This window comes from Manacus candei, unplaced genomic scaffold (genome assembly GCF_025592945.1).
Source record: "Manacus candei isolate 608988 ecotype Guabito, Panama unplaced genomic scaffold, ASM2559294v1 h1tg000002l, whole genome shotgun sequence".
NCBI lineage: Eukaryota > Metazoa > Chordata > Aves > Passeriformes > Pipridae > Manacus > Manacus candei.
In genome coordinates this window covers 12,504,354-12,520,236 of record NW_026138050.1, presented here as the reverse complement: position 1 = coordinate 12,520,236, position 15,883 = coordinate 12,504,354, and the positions used below count along the sequence as shown (strand labels likewise).

Below are 15,883 nucleotides of genomic sequence, written 5' to 3'. Positions count from 1 at the left end.
ACAGAAGTACATATGACAGATAAGCACTCACCAGAGGATCCTTTTGCTTTGCGTCAGACAGATATTAAAACAATAAACTATGTTGCCCTGGGATTTTGGCTTATGAGCAACCAGGAAGCAACAAGGCAAAGATGAGATGGTTTTGAAAGGCGGGAAGGCAGCTCTTTGGGAAAATTCCCTGGGAACCCTCGGCCCCGTGATATCTTTGACAAGAAATGTTTTAAATGCTAAAGTTCTTTTAGAGCAAATCGGGGAAAGAGGCTTCATTCCTGCAGAGCAGACATTGGGAATGGTCCCAAATAACACTACTGATCCAAAGTTATGTGTTATGTGCCAGGAGAGAAGGAAAATCTGTGGCACAACCTTGGAATATTAATTACATGACATGGGAATTTTACTTTTTATATATGTTCTCTGTAAAAAATTTATCAGCATTTAAGTATAACAGACGTATGTACTAGTTTTAAAAAGATTTTTTTTTCCCTCTGGGTGTTTTGTTTAATTCATGGGTGGAGGATAGTTCAGGATCATGTTGATAGCTATAGAATAAATAAGGAAAATCATAAATACAAAGTATAAATATCATATCCAACAGTAGGATTTAGTCTCTTTGAGGACTCATTTTGTTACAGAAATGAAAATTAAATCAAACCTGTCTATGCAATATGTCTGTTGAATATCTTTGCTTAGAAGTAGGTTACTTGGCTTAGGAATGTTAGTAAACTCCCTAAAAAATGCTTCATGAAGCTGTTTTCATGTCTCTTGTTTCAGCGAAGACATTCCAGGTTTTAATTTCTCTGGCATTACTAATGGATTGAAGGAAGACCTTGGACATTTCTATTATGTTCTGGGATGTTTTCAATACCGAGAAGATTACACAGGGAAAAATAGAAATTTTCCAAAGTGAGCTTCTGAGCCAAATCATTAGTGGAAGCATTGGGTTTAGAAACCTTGATTCAGTTGATTTTTGTCAGGTTTAATCTGTTGCACACATGTAATTACCTGAAAATTATATTGTAATGATGGTAGTTTTCTGATAGTGTTATCCTGAGACTCCAAGCAGCTGCAGTGTGGGTGCTCCTGACCTTTGGAATACCCTTCTCTGGATTTTGTATGCAAGACATGATTGACCACATTCAGTCCAAATGGTCAAATATCGTTATGACATCAATGATTCATTTGTTCTGATTTAATCATTACTTTTTTTTCTTAATTTATATGTTGCAATTTTACTGTTGTTGGTAAAGGAGAGCCTGTTTAGCAGACTTGCCATTTAGAATTAGAATCTGGGTCAGGAACAGTTTAAAAAACGAGTATTCATGTGGTATAAATAATTTGCCAGTGCTACAGTATTTCTGAATTTAATGTAAAAAGGTTCTGCAAACTAAATTTTTAATTGGTGTGTTCTCTCTTAGGCTAAATTGGAATGGCAGATCACTTCATCACTAATAAAATATGTATTAGTAGATTGTGTTTACACGTTGGTGGGTTTGTCTGCTTTTTTATTGCTTCATAGGGAACAGGTCGAGCACCCCTGCAAAGGAGCCTGTGATTGAACCAACTTAACCTTTTGTAGGACTGTGGTTCATAAATGAGGGTGCAAAAATCCTGCCCAAAGGGAAGTGTCTACCCATTTGAACAGGGCAATCACACATACAATTTCCAGGCCACAAAAAAATCTTATTACTGAACATTTAGGAGTCAAACTATCTTTTAATGTGCTCCCTGAATTAATTAATTGCCTTTATTTATGAAGTGAAGAGAATCACCTTGTAGTAACCATGAAAAATGTGCAAAGTGGCCTTCCTGTTTGTATGTTATATACAGTGGGTTTAATTGAAAGTTTAAATAAAGAAGATGCCAATAGTAAGCAGGAAGGTATTTGCTTTCCATGATTTTTTCCCCTCATGTATAGAAGTGTCAAAGACTGAAAAATCACTTCCAGGGAGAAATGTTGATGTCATCTCTTTTGAACTGCCTTTAGAAGGTTTTGAAACATTATTTTTGCCCATTGTGTTGGACCTTGCTTAGAACAGTTACACTACTCTGGATGCAGGATAACTCCACTGACTTCCAAGTCAAATAGTTATAAAGATAGTAAAAAACTAACACAATTGAGTAAAACTGTATTCATATTAATTATGTTATATTCTTGATTTAAGTATCAGCCTATTTTTAGCTGTAGTGAACCTCTTTGAGTTCTTTTGGTAGTACCACCTGAAATTCCTGTTACAGCATTTTTGGTGTTCTGTATCACCATATATTGTCTTTTCTGTAACTATTTTCAAGAAGACTCTCATTTTACCCTCTGTCTGTCTGTATTTTAAATGGAGACTATTAAGGCATCAATAAGATACATTGTAGTTATCAAAAAATGTATAAATGTGGGTTTCATTTCACTCCCACAAATCTGTTCTTAAGGACCTTGCTGTTTGCACTCATTCTTCTGTTAATCTGTTTAGTGATGGTGTGTCTGAACTAGCAGGCTTAAAGAGCTTTGTAAACAGACACGTCCTGAATTGTGTGTCACTGATTTTTTTTCCCCCCACTTATACACAATCCTACATTTGGGTAGTAGGAGATGACTGGAAAGATGGGCATAACATTTTCAACAGTAGATTGTGGGGAGAGCATCTCTGTCCTTTAGTTCAAATAATAAAAATGAGGTGTGGCCAAGGACAGCTGGGCAACTCAGGGGTCTTAACTTGGTGTTTTTCTGGTTTTGGAGATTTGGCACTTGGCCACTGGCATTGCTTGAGACTAATCAATGAGTTAGGACAGTGAGATTTTTTTGGGCTTACTCCTTTCAGTATGCAGCTAAATAGTGAGAATTACATTTAGAATTATTTCACATGAAGATGTACAATGTAACTGCACATCAGACCCTTTGTGCAGAGCACTAGATCCAGGGTTCTGATGTTTCCTTAGCTCTGCTTTCTGGGTGCTGTGTTACTGATTTTTAGTGCTAGGCACACACAGTTGACTGTAAATCTGAAATCATTCTGTCTGTCAGATATCAAACTTAGCCTGTAAGTTTTGTTTTCAAATAAAGATGTACTTTATTGTCACTCTTCCTGTATTTTGTGATGGTTGTTGTTGAATCATGGTTCTCAGAACCATGCTGTGTACAGCAAAATTCAACCTGAATTTCACAGCTAGTAAGTACTTTTGAGGAATTAACATTTTTAGTATCTATATGACTTTGCAGGTGCAATTCTTTGTTTTGACAATCTTTTCCATTATGGCTTGGATTAGGTTAACAGCTGGGTCTTTCCTCTATTACTTCCTGCCTAAATTGTTCCCAACACAACAGCTTTCTGACAATCCTTTCTTTACAGTTTAATAATTCTGTTGAATTTTAGAAATCCTTGTGTCATCTAAACAGTATTTCTTGTCAGTATATAATTGACTTGCATAAACATTCAAATCACTAAATTTTGTCATCTCTTTATAGGAGTGCTACCCTTTATCCAGCTTTCCACAACCCTGGCCTTTTCCCTTTATCTCAGAAATGATGTTTAGCACAGGGGATTTTTTTTTTTTTTCCCATTTGCTTGGAACTTGTACATGTCCAACAACCAGGAAGAGGAGAGAAGATATTGATCACTTTGATCATCTATATTTGAAGATTGTTCTTTAATTTAAGATCAAATGTGTTTTCTCTGATTCCTACTGTTTCCTTTCCCTTATGGCCTCTGTGCTTTGTTTTTATCTACTGAACTTTTTCTTGTTTGTTAGGAATTTCTTTTGTGAAAAGTCTTCCGTTCTTTGTACCTCAACTATTTGTGATTTCAGCTATGCAGTACTCTAATTTTGATATTAAGTACACCATAAGTAAGTTCACCACCAGTTAGAGCATTTTTTTGATTTGAAGTTGTTAGTTGGTGTAATATTGATTTAGCAAAAAGTCTCTCAACCATCTTAGCTGTTCCTTTGTATCCTTCCTCATCCTCCATTTCTTGTTGCTTGTTATTAGAAATCCCCTGATGCCTGAGGGATTCAGGTGGCTGCATATACAGCCCAATAAAAGAAGGGTGAAAGTTATAAGTTAATGGCATATAATGGTTTCAATATTCATAGAAACCAACAGTGGATCGTTTATTGGTACAGGGGAAGAGTTGAAACAAAGGAAGGCAGAGAAAAAGAGTAATTCCATATGTACTTAAAATAATTACAGAGAAAAGTAAGTGTGAAGTCAGTATATGCAAGTCATTATTGAAATAATGGATCAATTAGATCTGAAAACAACTTTAAACTAAGGACAACAAAATGGAAAGTTTTGTTTGATTAAATTGTCTTCCTATAATTTAACATAAGAATAAGCACATTAAATAGGTTGCTTTTTGGTGAAATATTTAATGTACCTTTTTCGAGTGCATTTGGTTATGTTGGTGATTTGGTGTGGAAAAAACTAAAAATCTGTTTTTTTACGTATATGAGACTGAAATAGTTAAAAACATTTCTAGAAATATTGGCATGTTTAAAAAGTTTCACCAAATTGATGTGAAATTTGGTGGTAATTTGGGTTTGAAGAGAAACTTAATGCAGTAGTGTTGTGTAAAGGGATTCAATTACAGTGTGCAGTGTTTTGTAAGTAACTGTCTTGCATAAAAAAGTTAATTAATCAGGGCTGTGTCGATTTCCTTGTGCCATGTCAATTAGCAGCAAGGTAATTAATCACTAATCGCCCAGCGTGCAGCTAACTAAGGGACAATCCAGGAGCCATTTGTTGTTATTTTTTTTCCAAATTAATGGCACACAGAGCCATGAAGAAACACATCTTGCCTTTCATAATATTTTTATCGACAGTTTTGCATGTTGTAATAGACTGCAGCAACAAGCAGCTGTAGTTCAATGGAATATGAATATTAAAGAAACAAATGAGAGCAGATTTATAGGCCATTGCTTTTCTGTTATGTCAGTTTTGAGATTACACTGAGCAAATGAACAGTGAAAAATTACTCTTCCATGTGGAGAATGGTGATTAGACTTGTACATTAATTAGAGATTTTTGTTTTCCTTTTTAATGCATTTCAAATGAGTGTCCCCTATAAGTAAGGGTTTCTCCAAAATACGGATTTATTAATTCCTAAACAACAGTGTATAATGCTGACATATATTTTGCTCCAATAGTAAGGAAATAATTGTTCTATAATTTTAAGTATGTTTTAAAAAATAAATAGATTGTGAAAGAAAGAAAAAGAAGTGACCAGTTGTAAATGTGTTCAATATTCAGTTAATTCACAACTATATCCCAGGGAGAATCATCTCACAAAAGTGACAGGTGAAGAACTGTGTGTTCAACCTGCTAATTTTAAACACTCTGAACTTTCTAAAGGTGTTTTTTTTACCCTGAAATTTTAATTATGTGTGTGTATATAAATATATATAATTTAAATGCCTTTTTATGTTAAAATCTGTAGTAACACAGCTTACATTTTGCTTGCAGTGTACTTTGGTCTGTGTATTTAAATGCACACATCCTCTTTAACACAGTGTTTATAATTCTTTTAAAGAATGCCACTTAATAATACTTATTACTATTACAGTGAAGGGAAAACACAGCATACATGGGGCTAAACTGCTGATTCTCTTCCTGAAATCTCAGATAACATCATATAGATTATTCTGCTTAGCTTTTCTCAGCATGTTACCCATTATATCTCTTTGGTTTTAATTTATTGTTCTTCCTCGACAGGGGTCCTCCTGAACTCTGGGAATAATGTAAATGTGTCTCCCTGCCTTTGTAGCAGTTAAACTGTGCTGCAGTAAATTAGCTATAAACTGGTGCAAACATGATGTAACATTAAAATTCTTCACCATAAAGCATTTGCAGACTCTTGATGGGAGATGACCTGCTAGTTTGTGCAAAGGAGGAGAGATGAGGAGTGATGAGAGGTAGATTTGTTCATCCATTTTGACGGCACACCTTTCTGGGGGCATATGGCACTCTCATACAAATTCCAACCACAGCACAAATGGGAAGAATAATTGCCCATTAAAATGGCTGTATATTTTTATGGCTTTGATACAAAATCTGCCCCCTGTTGTTTTTTGCATCTGCTGCTCTTTCATCTATCCCAGAGCTTTAAAACTTTAATACACAGTGTATAACCCTTAAGTATTTTTTGCCAGGTTATATCCCTGTTTTTGGGAGCTTGAGCTCTGTCATTGTTCCTCTAGTCTTTGTTTTCCCAGGCCTGTGGTGAGATGTGGTGCCTAGAAAGTGCACCTCCCTGTCATATTCATTTAATACAAAATTAGTAAAACAAATGCTTCTATTACATCTTCTGGGACAAATTAAGATTTGATTAAATTTCATCTGTGAACACAAAGATTAAGTTTGTCTTCCTCATGCTCATATTTGCTTTTTGTATAAAATTGTTAGTTACCTAAATTTACTGATATACTATCAAGAATCCTTTTAATTCCAGAGGCTTTTTAATTTGCTGACCTGATTTCATGTTTGAGATCTAAGCTGAAGTTCAGTGGAGGAGGTGTCCTGACAATGTTTCCAAGTTTACGAAGTTTAGGAAGAGAGAACCCAATATTCATTGTAATAATACATTTTAAAATTTTATCCTTTCAAGTATAAAAATAGAACAAATAAGTTTAAAGAAGAAATCTCACCAGCATAATGTTTCTTAAAAAAATCATTTAGGCTGTAGAAGAAGATGATTTGTATGCTTTTGGATAATTATATGAAGCAAAGCCAAGCACTTCCACAGCATATTGCTTATACTCTAATTTTTTAATTTGAAAAAGTGCAGTTCAACTGTAGGAACTGAATTTCTGTGGTTGCTCTTGTAGTCTCATTCATATTTGAATAGCTGAATGAATAATTATAGAACTGAGGGGCTATTAGATGAAATTACAAGTTGTCTCTATGGCTTGATATTTGACCACATGCTGTCCTTAGAAAAGTCTTTTTTTGTTTTAACCTCATGTTATCACCTCATATCATCAATGTATATTTGGAGAAATCTGCCTTTTGTGTGTCACAGATCAGAAGGATTCCAGTCATCAAATTACTTTGATGATTTTAAGCCACTTTTGCTTAGAAGTGGGCTCAGATGCTTCCCTGCTGAGAGTCAAACACATTTTCAACCCCATTATAACAGCATTTTCACTGACTGAGTTGCAGCACTTTGGCACTCAGGCACTAAGGAAGGTTGACCTACAAACTGTAAGTCATTAAAATCTTTCCCCCTCCTGGCTAGTATATTCATTACTTTTGGGACTGGTTAATAGCATTTAATGCTTCCTGATGGGACAGCTCTTTTCATAAAACTGTTTTTATGAAGTCCATTCTTCAGTTGTGTTCTAATGGTGCCACTTCTGCTGGTTATTTTGGGGTGAGGATATTAAAAAGTTGGTAGCAAGATAAATTCTGTGGTTACTACATATTCCTGACCATCTGATTTCTCAGCTGGCCTGAACTAGCACAGTGTTTTTGCTCTGAGCTGAAATCTAGGGTGACAAAACTTGTTGCTTATTTTTCCTCTGATCTTAATCTTTGATGTTACTGCCTGGAAATAAAAGGCATGTTTCAGATACTCTGATTTTCAGATGGACCCAAATCAGTTTTTTGGGATGAATATAATTCTGTTGTGCTTAAACTCAAGTGTTAGACCTTACTTGATCATAAGACCTTGCAATACTACTCTTAGTCTCGTGTTTCTCTTGTTTAGTTTCCATCCCATCTGATCCTCTTCCTGCCAGAACTGCAAATCCCTGCTCTGCCTTCTACTAGTTGCTTCTACAAGCTTTTTTAGTGCTTTGTTTTACTTTAGACATTTTATGTTCCATGACTTTGTTGGAAGGAAACAATGCAATGCAAGCGCAGCAAAACAATTAAGTTACTTCAGGCTTTTCATTCTAACACCTCTTTGGGTTGCAGATCCTTTGAAAATGGTGGAAATCACTGTCCTGTCTTAGCATCTCCCAGGAATGCTGAGCCACTATTCCAGGCTTTGGATTTGATAGGCACCTGGGGGCTAAGAGACTTTTCCTGTTGGCTCTGTTTCTTGCTTTTTCTCCTCTTTCATAAGATAAAGCCTTCTTTCTCATAAAAATGTAATTTTATATATATAATATATAAATATTTATACATAATATTATTTTTGGCTCATTCATTAATGGGGCATTCTGCTTTTCCAGTGACATTTCTTTGTAGAAAGCATTCACTGCCAAAGATTTGAGGTCGTTGGCCCTTCCTATAGTTCTTTCCAAGGTGTGACCATGACGAATACAGAGCTGGATTGAAAGGTAGAATTCAAAGGATAAAAAATACTCACAGAGCACATTAAGGCCTCACACTTTCACAGAGGTGTATCCTCAGTGTCTCTTGCATTTAAATATGACCATTTAAATGTGTTTTGTGCATCACCTATTGTAAACTACTTAAGGAATTCTCACTCACAAACACATTCTCTAAGGGACTGAAGTGAGCAAGGCACCACGTGGTCCAACCCTCATGTTTTTCTCATGCATTGCTAATTTTCATCTATAAAATTTTATTTATTAGACCCCTGCACCTTTTATTTGTTTGGTTCTATAGGCAGAGTCCACTCTATCAAAGGAACCCCAGCACAGACTTGTAGATCTTTCTGCTGTAATTATGTCTTCAGTCCACTGAAAACTACCTTTTACATTTTTCTATGTATATTGTCTTAATTTTTACACAGGACTGTATACATGGAAAGGAAAAGGACAAAAGTTACATAGTTTCAGCAGTAGGTCATAATTCTAGAACTCCTATATTTGTACTGTTCAATATTCAGTGTTATTGAATATGCAAAAGTACTTACAGCATTTAAATCTATATTATATATGTTTGTTTTTTTCTCAAAAGAGTGCTTTCTATTAGTATTTATTTAACACTTCTTAAATGCTGTTGCTTGCAAAGTTATCAACAGTATATTGAGTTCTGAAAGTTCATCTTGCTGATTTTGACACACATTCTTATTACAGAAAGGAATAAAAATATGGTATTTGCACTTTTTAAGACAGTTCTAATTTATTTGTATTGCTGTAAGGTTGGTTTATATTGTATCACAGGCAAGTAAATCTTTGCAGAACTTACTGTATAATCTTTTTGTCAGTGAGAAGGACCTTGCAAAGCCCCACAGCAGTAAGACAATAGTGGAAAGTCACCACAATTACAATATTTGCCTTCAGTCAGCAAGGCCTACAGGTTGTGAATTTTTCATTTCCTTTTTCAAATTCAAGGTTTCTTTTAAAATTTATTACCTAAACAGATGAAAGACCAAGGAGGTTTGAAATAATTGTTTTTCAGATTTGAAAACCACAGTGTTTTCTACATCATTATTTCCGTTTGCTTGTGCCTTATTAGGGTTTTGATAAGAAATGTTTATTTCTTTTATCTCTTTATTTATAAACTGAAAAAAAAAATCAGCATAGTGAAGCACAACTGATGCAACCTGAGTGCCACAGAGCTGGATTTGATTTTTTTCTGTCTCACTGATTAATTCATTCAAGAAATACCTGTTCTAACATTGAGAAGCAATATATGTAAACAGGAGAAATGAAATAATGAAGTCTGATTAAAAAAAAAACAGAGAAAGAGCAGTGTAAAGTTTGGTTGGTTACTGGGTTGGATTTTTGTTTCTTTTTATAATTAAAAGTTTATTAAGAGTACAGTTTTACAGACATTTTACAGAAAAAAACCCCAAGCCTCTAAGTAATACTGTATTACTGTTCAATTTCTGATTAAAATATTTTAAGTCTCACATGGAATAGTAATTAATGTTTACACTTAGCTGCAATGGCAATATAAAAATGCCTGGGTTAATTTCTTTATTTGCTTAAATTGCTTCTATTTGGTCTGAATATTATCTGGATTCAGACAGATATTTCTAAACTATGCAACTCTTGCCTTTGAAGGAATGAAAGGTACTGTTATGAATGTGGTACAACCCAAAAAAAAACAGAAAAGAGAGAGAAAACTCTTTCTTTCCATGGTTACACAGTTAAGACCCAGTTAATAATCAGCTCTTGAACAAAAGCAAAGCTCTGTTCAGTTGCCAAAATCACTGGATAATGTAGATGACTCGAGGTCACCTAAATGTCTGATGTCTCACCCTCACTCAAAACAGGGCTGACTTTGGAAGGCAGATCCAATACTATGATGCAAATGTCTCTGACCTTATAAGTTGGAGCCTGAACTTGGACCTCAGGAGTCTCCTGGCTGAACCAGCCAACATTCTTTTTAATGCTGTGCTCTAAGAAACTGAGAGCCACCTCTGACAACAGCATCCAAATTCCCAGTTTGTCCTGTTTCCATACAAAGATTTTCCACGTAAAGACGATCTAAAAGACTAATAATTTACTTATTTGGTGACTCCCTCGTCCAGTTACAGGTAATAAGCATAAACATACTGCTTGTTTCAGAACACTGGACCTGAATGTTGCCCGTTAATCCCTGTTTTTTCCCCCTGCAGTGCCAGGATTTCCCTACCCTGCTGCCACCGCAGCTGCCGCTTACAGAGGTGCCCACCTACGAGGCCGAGGTCGCACGGTGTACAACACGTTTCGTGCAGCAGCTCCCCCTCCTCCTATTCCAGCCTACGGCGGGTAAGGAGCTCACTTTTCCACACCTTTAGCATGGAGCTCACTTTTCCACACCTTTAGCATGGGTTTCACAAGGCCACACACTTTTATTTTTGGGTTTTTTTGGCGCGTGGGGGTCGTGGCTCACCGCCGACACCAGGCCCGGGCTGCACCTCGCCCAGGGTGTTGAAAAATGACTGTAATTTGCACTGCCATGGTTGGTGGCCTCCAGCATTTCAGATGTCACATGTTGTTATGGAAATGCTCTCAGAAACGGGGAACGCTTTGGAACGGAGAAATCGTTTCGGCTAAAAGATGTATTTTTGATGATTGCAAACATCTGGTTATTAAGGAGGTTGGATCAAGTTAATTCCTTTTTCTTCACTACTGAAAGTTGTCTCTGGACCTGAAAGCTTAGTGCTGTATTTATTTTATTTTTTTTTTATTGCAGTTTTCTTAGTTTTTCCAATTGCCATCTTTGCCATGATAGAAATCTGGGATGCTTCTCTCAGGACCATGGGTTTGGAGTATGTTTGCTTAAATAATGCCTTAAGATTTCCCTGTCAGTGACCTGCATTTACTAAAACCAACCAGTAAACTAAGGAACAAAGAGGAATTCATAGTAGTAATTTCTAGAAACTTAATAATCTTTATTTCAGAAGATGATTGGGGTTTTAAGCATATTTTTGAGGGAAAGAAAGAAGAAATAAACTCTCCTATAGCTCTGCAAATGTTGACACAGAAAGGCTTTGTATGCTGCATGTGATGTTTAAAAACCCTAAAAACATTGATAAAAGATTTTCAGCTGTTAATAAATTGGGAAATCTGCAAAATCAGAAAACTTACCAGATCCCAGGCCAGAGTAGCATTTTGTCCTGAAAATTTGAAGTAGATTTGCTGCCATGTCTCTGTAGAGCAGCCAGATCTTCCTGAGAAGGGGTCAGGAAGGGTTGGCACAGGCAGCAAGGGAAGGTGATCTCAATCTCTGCCCACACTCAAATCCCATTCAGGAGCTCATCTGCTCCCACAGGGAATATCCCCTTGTACAGGAGCTGGCAGCAGAGCCTCCTCTTCTGCTCCATTCCTTAGGCAAGTTTGGTAAATCTCATCAGTCAGCCTTCAGGCTGACTTTTCAGGGATATTTAAGACAGGCAGTTTCACCATTCCATCAATTCTGGCAATTATTATGTCAGACAAATTAGATGTTCTGAAAATGAATATACAAATGATGCCACAAAATCAGTTTATTTTGTAAAAGTGTGCTCTGTTGTTTTATGTAAGTTTTTCGTAAGCAAAATAATATTAATTTAATAAGCAAAACAGTATTACCACTACTGCAGGAAGGCACTGTGGTTTCTGAAGATTGCCTGAGTTACCTTCAGGCAAGGATGGTGTCCCACCAAGGTTATCCTACTGTTGCCCAGGCTCTCATTTAGAGTTAATCAAGGTATTGGACATGGCAATGATGGGAGCAAGTTTAGAATGTCCAACATTCAGATTTCAGTCAGAATGTCTCAGCTACCAAGTGGATACTGCATATAAAGAAAGTGGATTCTCAGTCTCTAGCTCATTTAAAAATAAATTCTTAAATTTGAACACAAAATGCAATATGTAGTGAGATGGCAACGTGGGTCATTGCCAATGTCATTAATCATGATGTCAATAATCATGATTAACACCTTAGTTTAATGTGAAGTCATAAAGTTATATGAGAAAATAGCTACTAGTATTGGACAGTACTTTTTCGGTTAGTATTTGCAAAATGAGTAAATACTTTCTGACTAGTAAGTAACTTAAATTTGCCCTAATTTAAGAGGCCACGTGGGTGCTCTCTGTGTATATGTATGTGGGGTGGCTTTTTTCACAGATTTTTGTGGTTCAGTTAGTACAGTGACTCAGCAGAATTACATTTCCAAGTGCCATACATGTATATCCTCAGGTAACTGTGCTGCTCGTTTTCAGCATCTTTAGGCAGTAAGTTAGATGTGCAAGTGCTGAGAAGTCCTGTTGTGAGCCAGTACAGCAGTTGTGCCCTGCAGTCGGGTTCAGCAGTGTTCCAGCTGAGCTGGTTTCCAAGGGGTCAGCTCAGCACTCTTCCATCCTTCTGCAGGGTGGTTTGGCAGTCAGGTTGGATGAATCTCATTTCCTTCATGGCCTGTCCTTTAAGCTTCAGAGTGAGCCACATGTTGCATGGCTCAGGAGTCACATCTTACTGCCCTGAGGGCTCCCAGCTGTCTGAGATGGACCCTTGGTAACCCAGGGCCCACCTTCCCAGTCTAAAGTAATTTGACTGCCAAAGTTTTCAATTACTAAGCCCTGTCCTAATTCAGGTCGGTTGTAGCTCAGATATTAGTCAGGCTTAATTTTCTCCATCCACCTCTGGGTTATAATAAAAAGCCCTGCTTTCTGATGCACAACACAAATTGCCCACTTCCATAATTAATGGATCAGTGCAGGAATAATGCATATCTCTGTTGCACTGATCCACAGCTGGATTAATAAAGCTTCATTCTGACATAATTTCTCTGGCCTAATGTGTTAGATCTTGTGCTATAACTTCACTGATGCAGTTTGGAATTGCTTTGTGATACTCTGTTCTGTGCTCACCCATTATGTAATCTGACCTATTAAAGAAACAAAAAAGGAATTTTCATCAGCAAAAGTCCTTAATCAATGAAAATAAATTATAAGAATGTCGTTTGCAGTCACAATGGGAGTAGGAGTTGAGAAGAATTACAGAGATAATAAAGAGATCACAAGGAATGAATCAACTCAGAGAAGGAAGCAAACAACTTGGAATATCATTTGTTGATAAGAAAAATGGAAAAAGCTTTAAATGCTGTTTTGCAATTAATTTAGTAACAATTTCTCATTTTTCACCCAAAGAAGGAGCCCAGCCTTACAGCCAAGCAAATAGTTTCACACTTAAGTATTTTCAATCATTAGAAAAACCCCACACATTTTCTATAATGACAGATATAATTTTAATTATAAATTTACATTGAATTCCACCAACATTTAGTTAGAAAAATATTGCTTTTCTTTTCGAAAAAGAACTTAATTGTAAAATATAAATCTGAAGAGTTTGAAATTACCTCTTTTATTTTATTTGATTAACCTTAGGAAGCTTATTACTGAGTAATACCTGATCTGAAATAATCTCCTTCACACTTCCTTGTTTGTATTACATTGTTTTGGAACTGAAGCCGAATTATTTTGCTTTGAAGTTGAAAATCAGCTGTAAAGCTGAGAGCATGTGTTCCTTAGACTGACACAGTGATCTGTGGTGTTTCTCTGAGCAGCTCTGCCCCCCAGGTCCCTGCTCTCTAACAGGTTCCTTCTACTCAGTCTCCCTGGAATCTGTAGTTGTTCTTCTTCACTGGTGTCCTGTTTGGTACTGACTGTGACCTTTTCTTAGAAGCTGTTTATTGACCAAGTTAGGAAAGGCAAGGAGTCCCAGGCTCAAAGGAAATCTAGATTTTGTGGTCTTAAGGCAAAAGAAGTTTGTGTGGTTCCTACTGAAAGCTGTGCTGTGCCTCCCACTTACTGGGGAATGGGACTCTTTGCTAGGTCTGAGGAAAATTGTTGAGTATAACCATATTTAAGGCCATTGTTTTCTTATAAATCAGAGAACAGCACACATGCTTTAAAGTGTGTCATTTAAAAATGAAATTACTGCTCATGAGATGCATAACTTTATCTCAATAATTAATGGATCCTTTACTTACGAGTGAGGCATTTCACTAATTCCTTGAGATAACATCTTGTTTATCAACTCATGGAAAATACTTCCATTTTAGCACCTGTGGCATCCTCTCTAATGCCTTGTCACACTAGAATGTGCAGTTTAGTCATAGCTGCGAATGTATAATTCATTTGTGTGCCATCAAACCTCACTGACACTGAAATGAGGGAGTAAAACTTTGTGTAAGAATACTGAGTGCTGAAATTTAGAATGTGGAGGTCTACATTGCAGGGAGAGCTCAGCCTTGACACTGCAGGAGAGGGGAAACAAGGGCTAGTGAGGTTCTGTATGACATCAGTGGAGAACAGCAGTCAGAGCCTGTCCCTACAGGACGATGTTGTCTTGGCTAGGAAAGGTACTCCTGGGGCAGATTTTGGATTTTTTTTTCTGTTTGGCAAACTGTTGAAAGCAGACTAACTGATTTTAATACCTGTAACTTTTTTTTGGCCTCTGTAGCAACTAGAATGTCAGCATTCCTTGAAAATCATTCACCAAACAGGAAAACAAGATGAATATGAAACTCCACCTTTAATTTGCTGTCAAGAAAACCCAGAGCCACTGTATGTCTGGTAGTATAGCAGATAGAAGTATTAGTAAAACTTCTGTTCCAGCATGATTTGTTTAAAGCTCTTCACAAGTTTAGTGTGTGATGACTTTGTGTTCTGTGTCCCCTCTGCTCCTTTCAGTTCTGCTGAAGCTAACAGAGCTTTCAGTCCATACCTCCACTTCTGGTGTCTCTCCTGGGAAAACAGGAGATAGGAGAAGTAACAGAGACTATTCAGAAATTGTTCCCCTTGCTAAAGTAAATGTTTTCAAGTGCTACAGTCTAGCTGATTCTAAATGAAAGAAAAACCAGCTTTATTTTCCAACACTTATTCTGAATTTAAGAAAGAAGGATGATTAGTATACACTACTACATCTCCTGTGGTAGTTATGGGGTTTTTCCAATATATTTCTTTAGGCTCACAGAAACTTCTTCTTACTTTGGACTCTGTATTTTGTGTATTTGTGCAATTGTTAGAACAAAAAATGTTTTTTACCAGTGCATAGTGATTTATGGCTGCCAGCTTTGTTCTCTGCAGCAATGCCTTCAGTTAATTTTCCAAAGCAGATAATGTAACTTGTTCATGGCAGAAAATGTTCAAACTGAAAGTACAGGAACCTGGAATTAGAGAACATTCTAAAAAGTTGAAACTGCCTCATACAAAGAACTTCAGTTTTCTGTTTACAACAGTGAAAATGGTGCCATTACAGTGTTGAAAGGTGCTACATTAATTATCAGTGTTTGGTTTAAAAAAGGCTGCAGTTGCATCTCTTCTATCATTTGTTTCATGAAGGCTTCATGTGAATGGTTTCATGGAAAAGGTGATTTCCAGAGCAGGAGCTGGATAATGTGTAGGGCAGTGAAGGTGACCCTAACAGCAATGAAAAAACCAGAACCTCTGTTTTTTAGTTGTGATGGAGAAGTGATGGTGAACTGCAGCCATGATTCCTATTGCAAGGAATGAAATGATGGTTGTAATGCCCATTTGTTGCCCTGAATCCATCACTCCAAGGCTCTGAATG

The 15,883-nt window shown here is 36.6% G+C and overlaps 1 protein-coding gene across 28 annotated transcripts in view; it reads left to right on the top strand.

Annotated features, from left to right (window-relative positions):
• RBFOX1 (RNA binding fox-1 homolog 1) overlaps positions 1 to 15,883 on the top strand; it is a 1,149,451-nt gene that overhangs the window by 1,089,383 nt on the left and 44,185 nt on the right. For all 28 annotated transcript variants that reach the window (XM_051793639.1, XM_051793308.1, XM_051793550.1 and 25 more), the window contains one exon: positions 10,464 to 10,596. In XM_051793639.1, the coding sequence (XP_051649599.1) occupies positions 10,464 to 10,596 (133 nt within the window). The remainder of the gene's footprint in view (positions 1 to 10,463; positions 10,597 to 15,883) is intronic.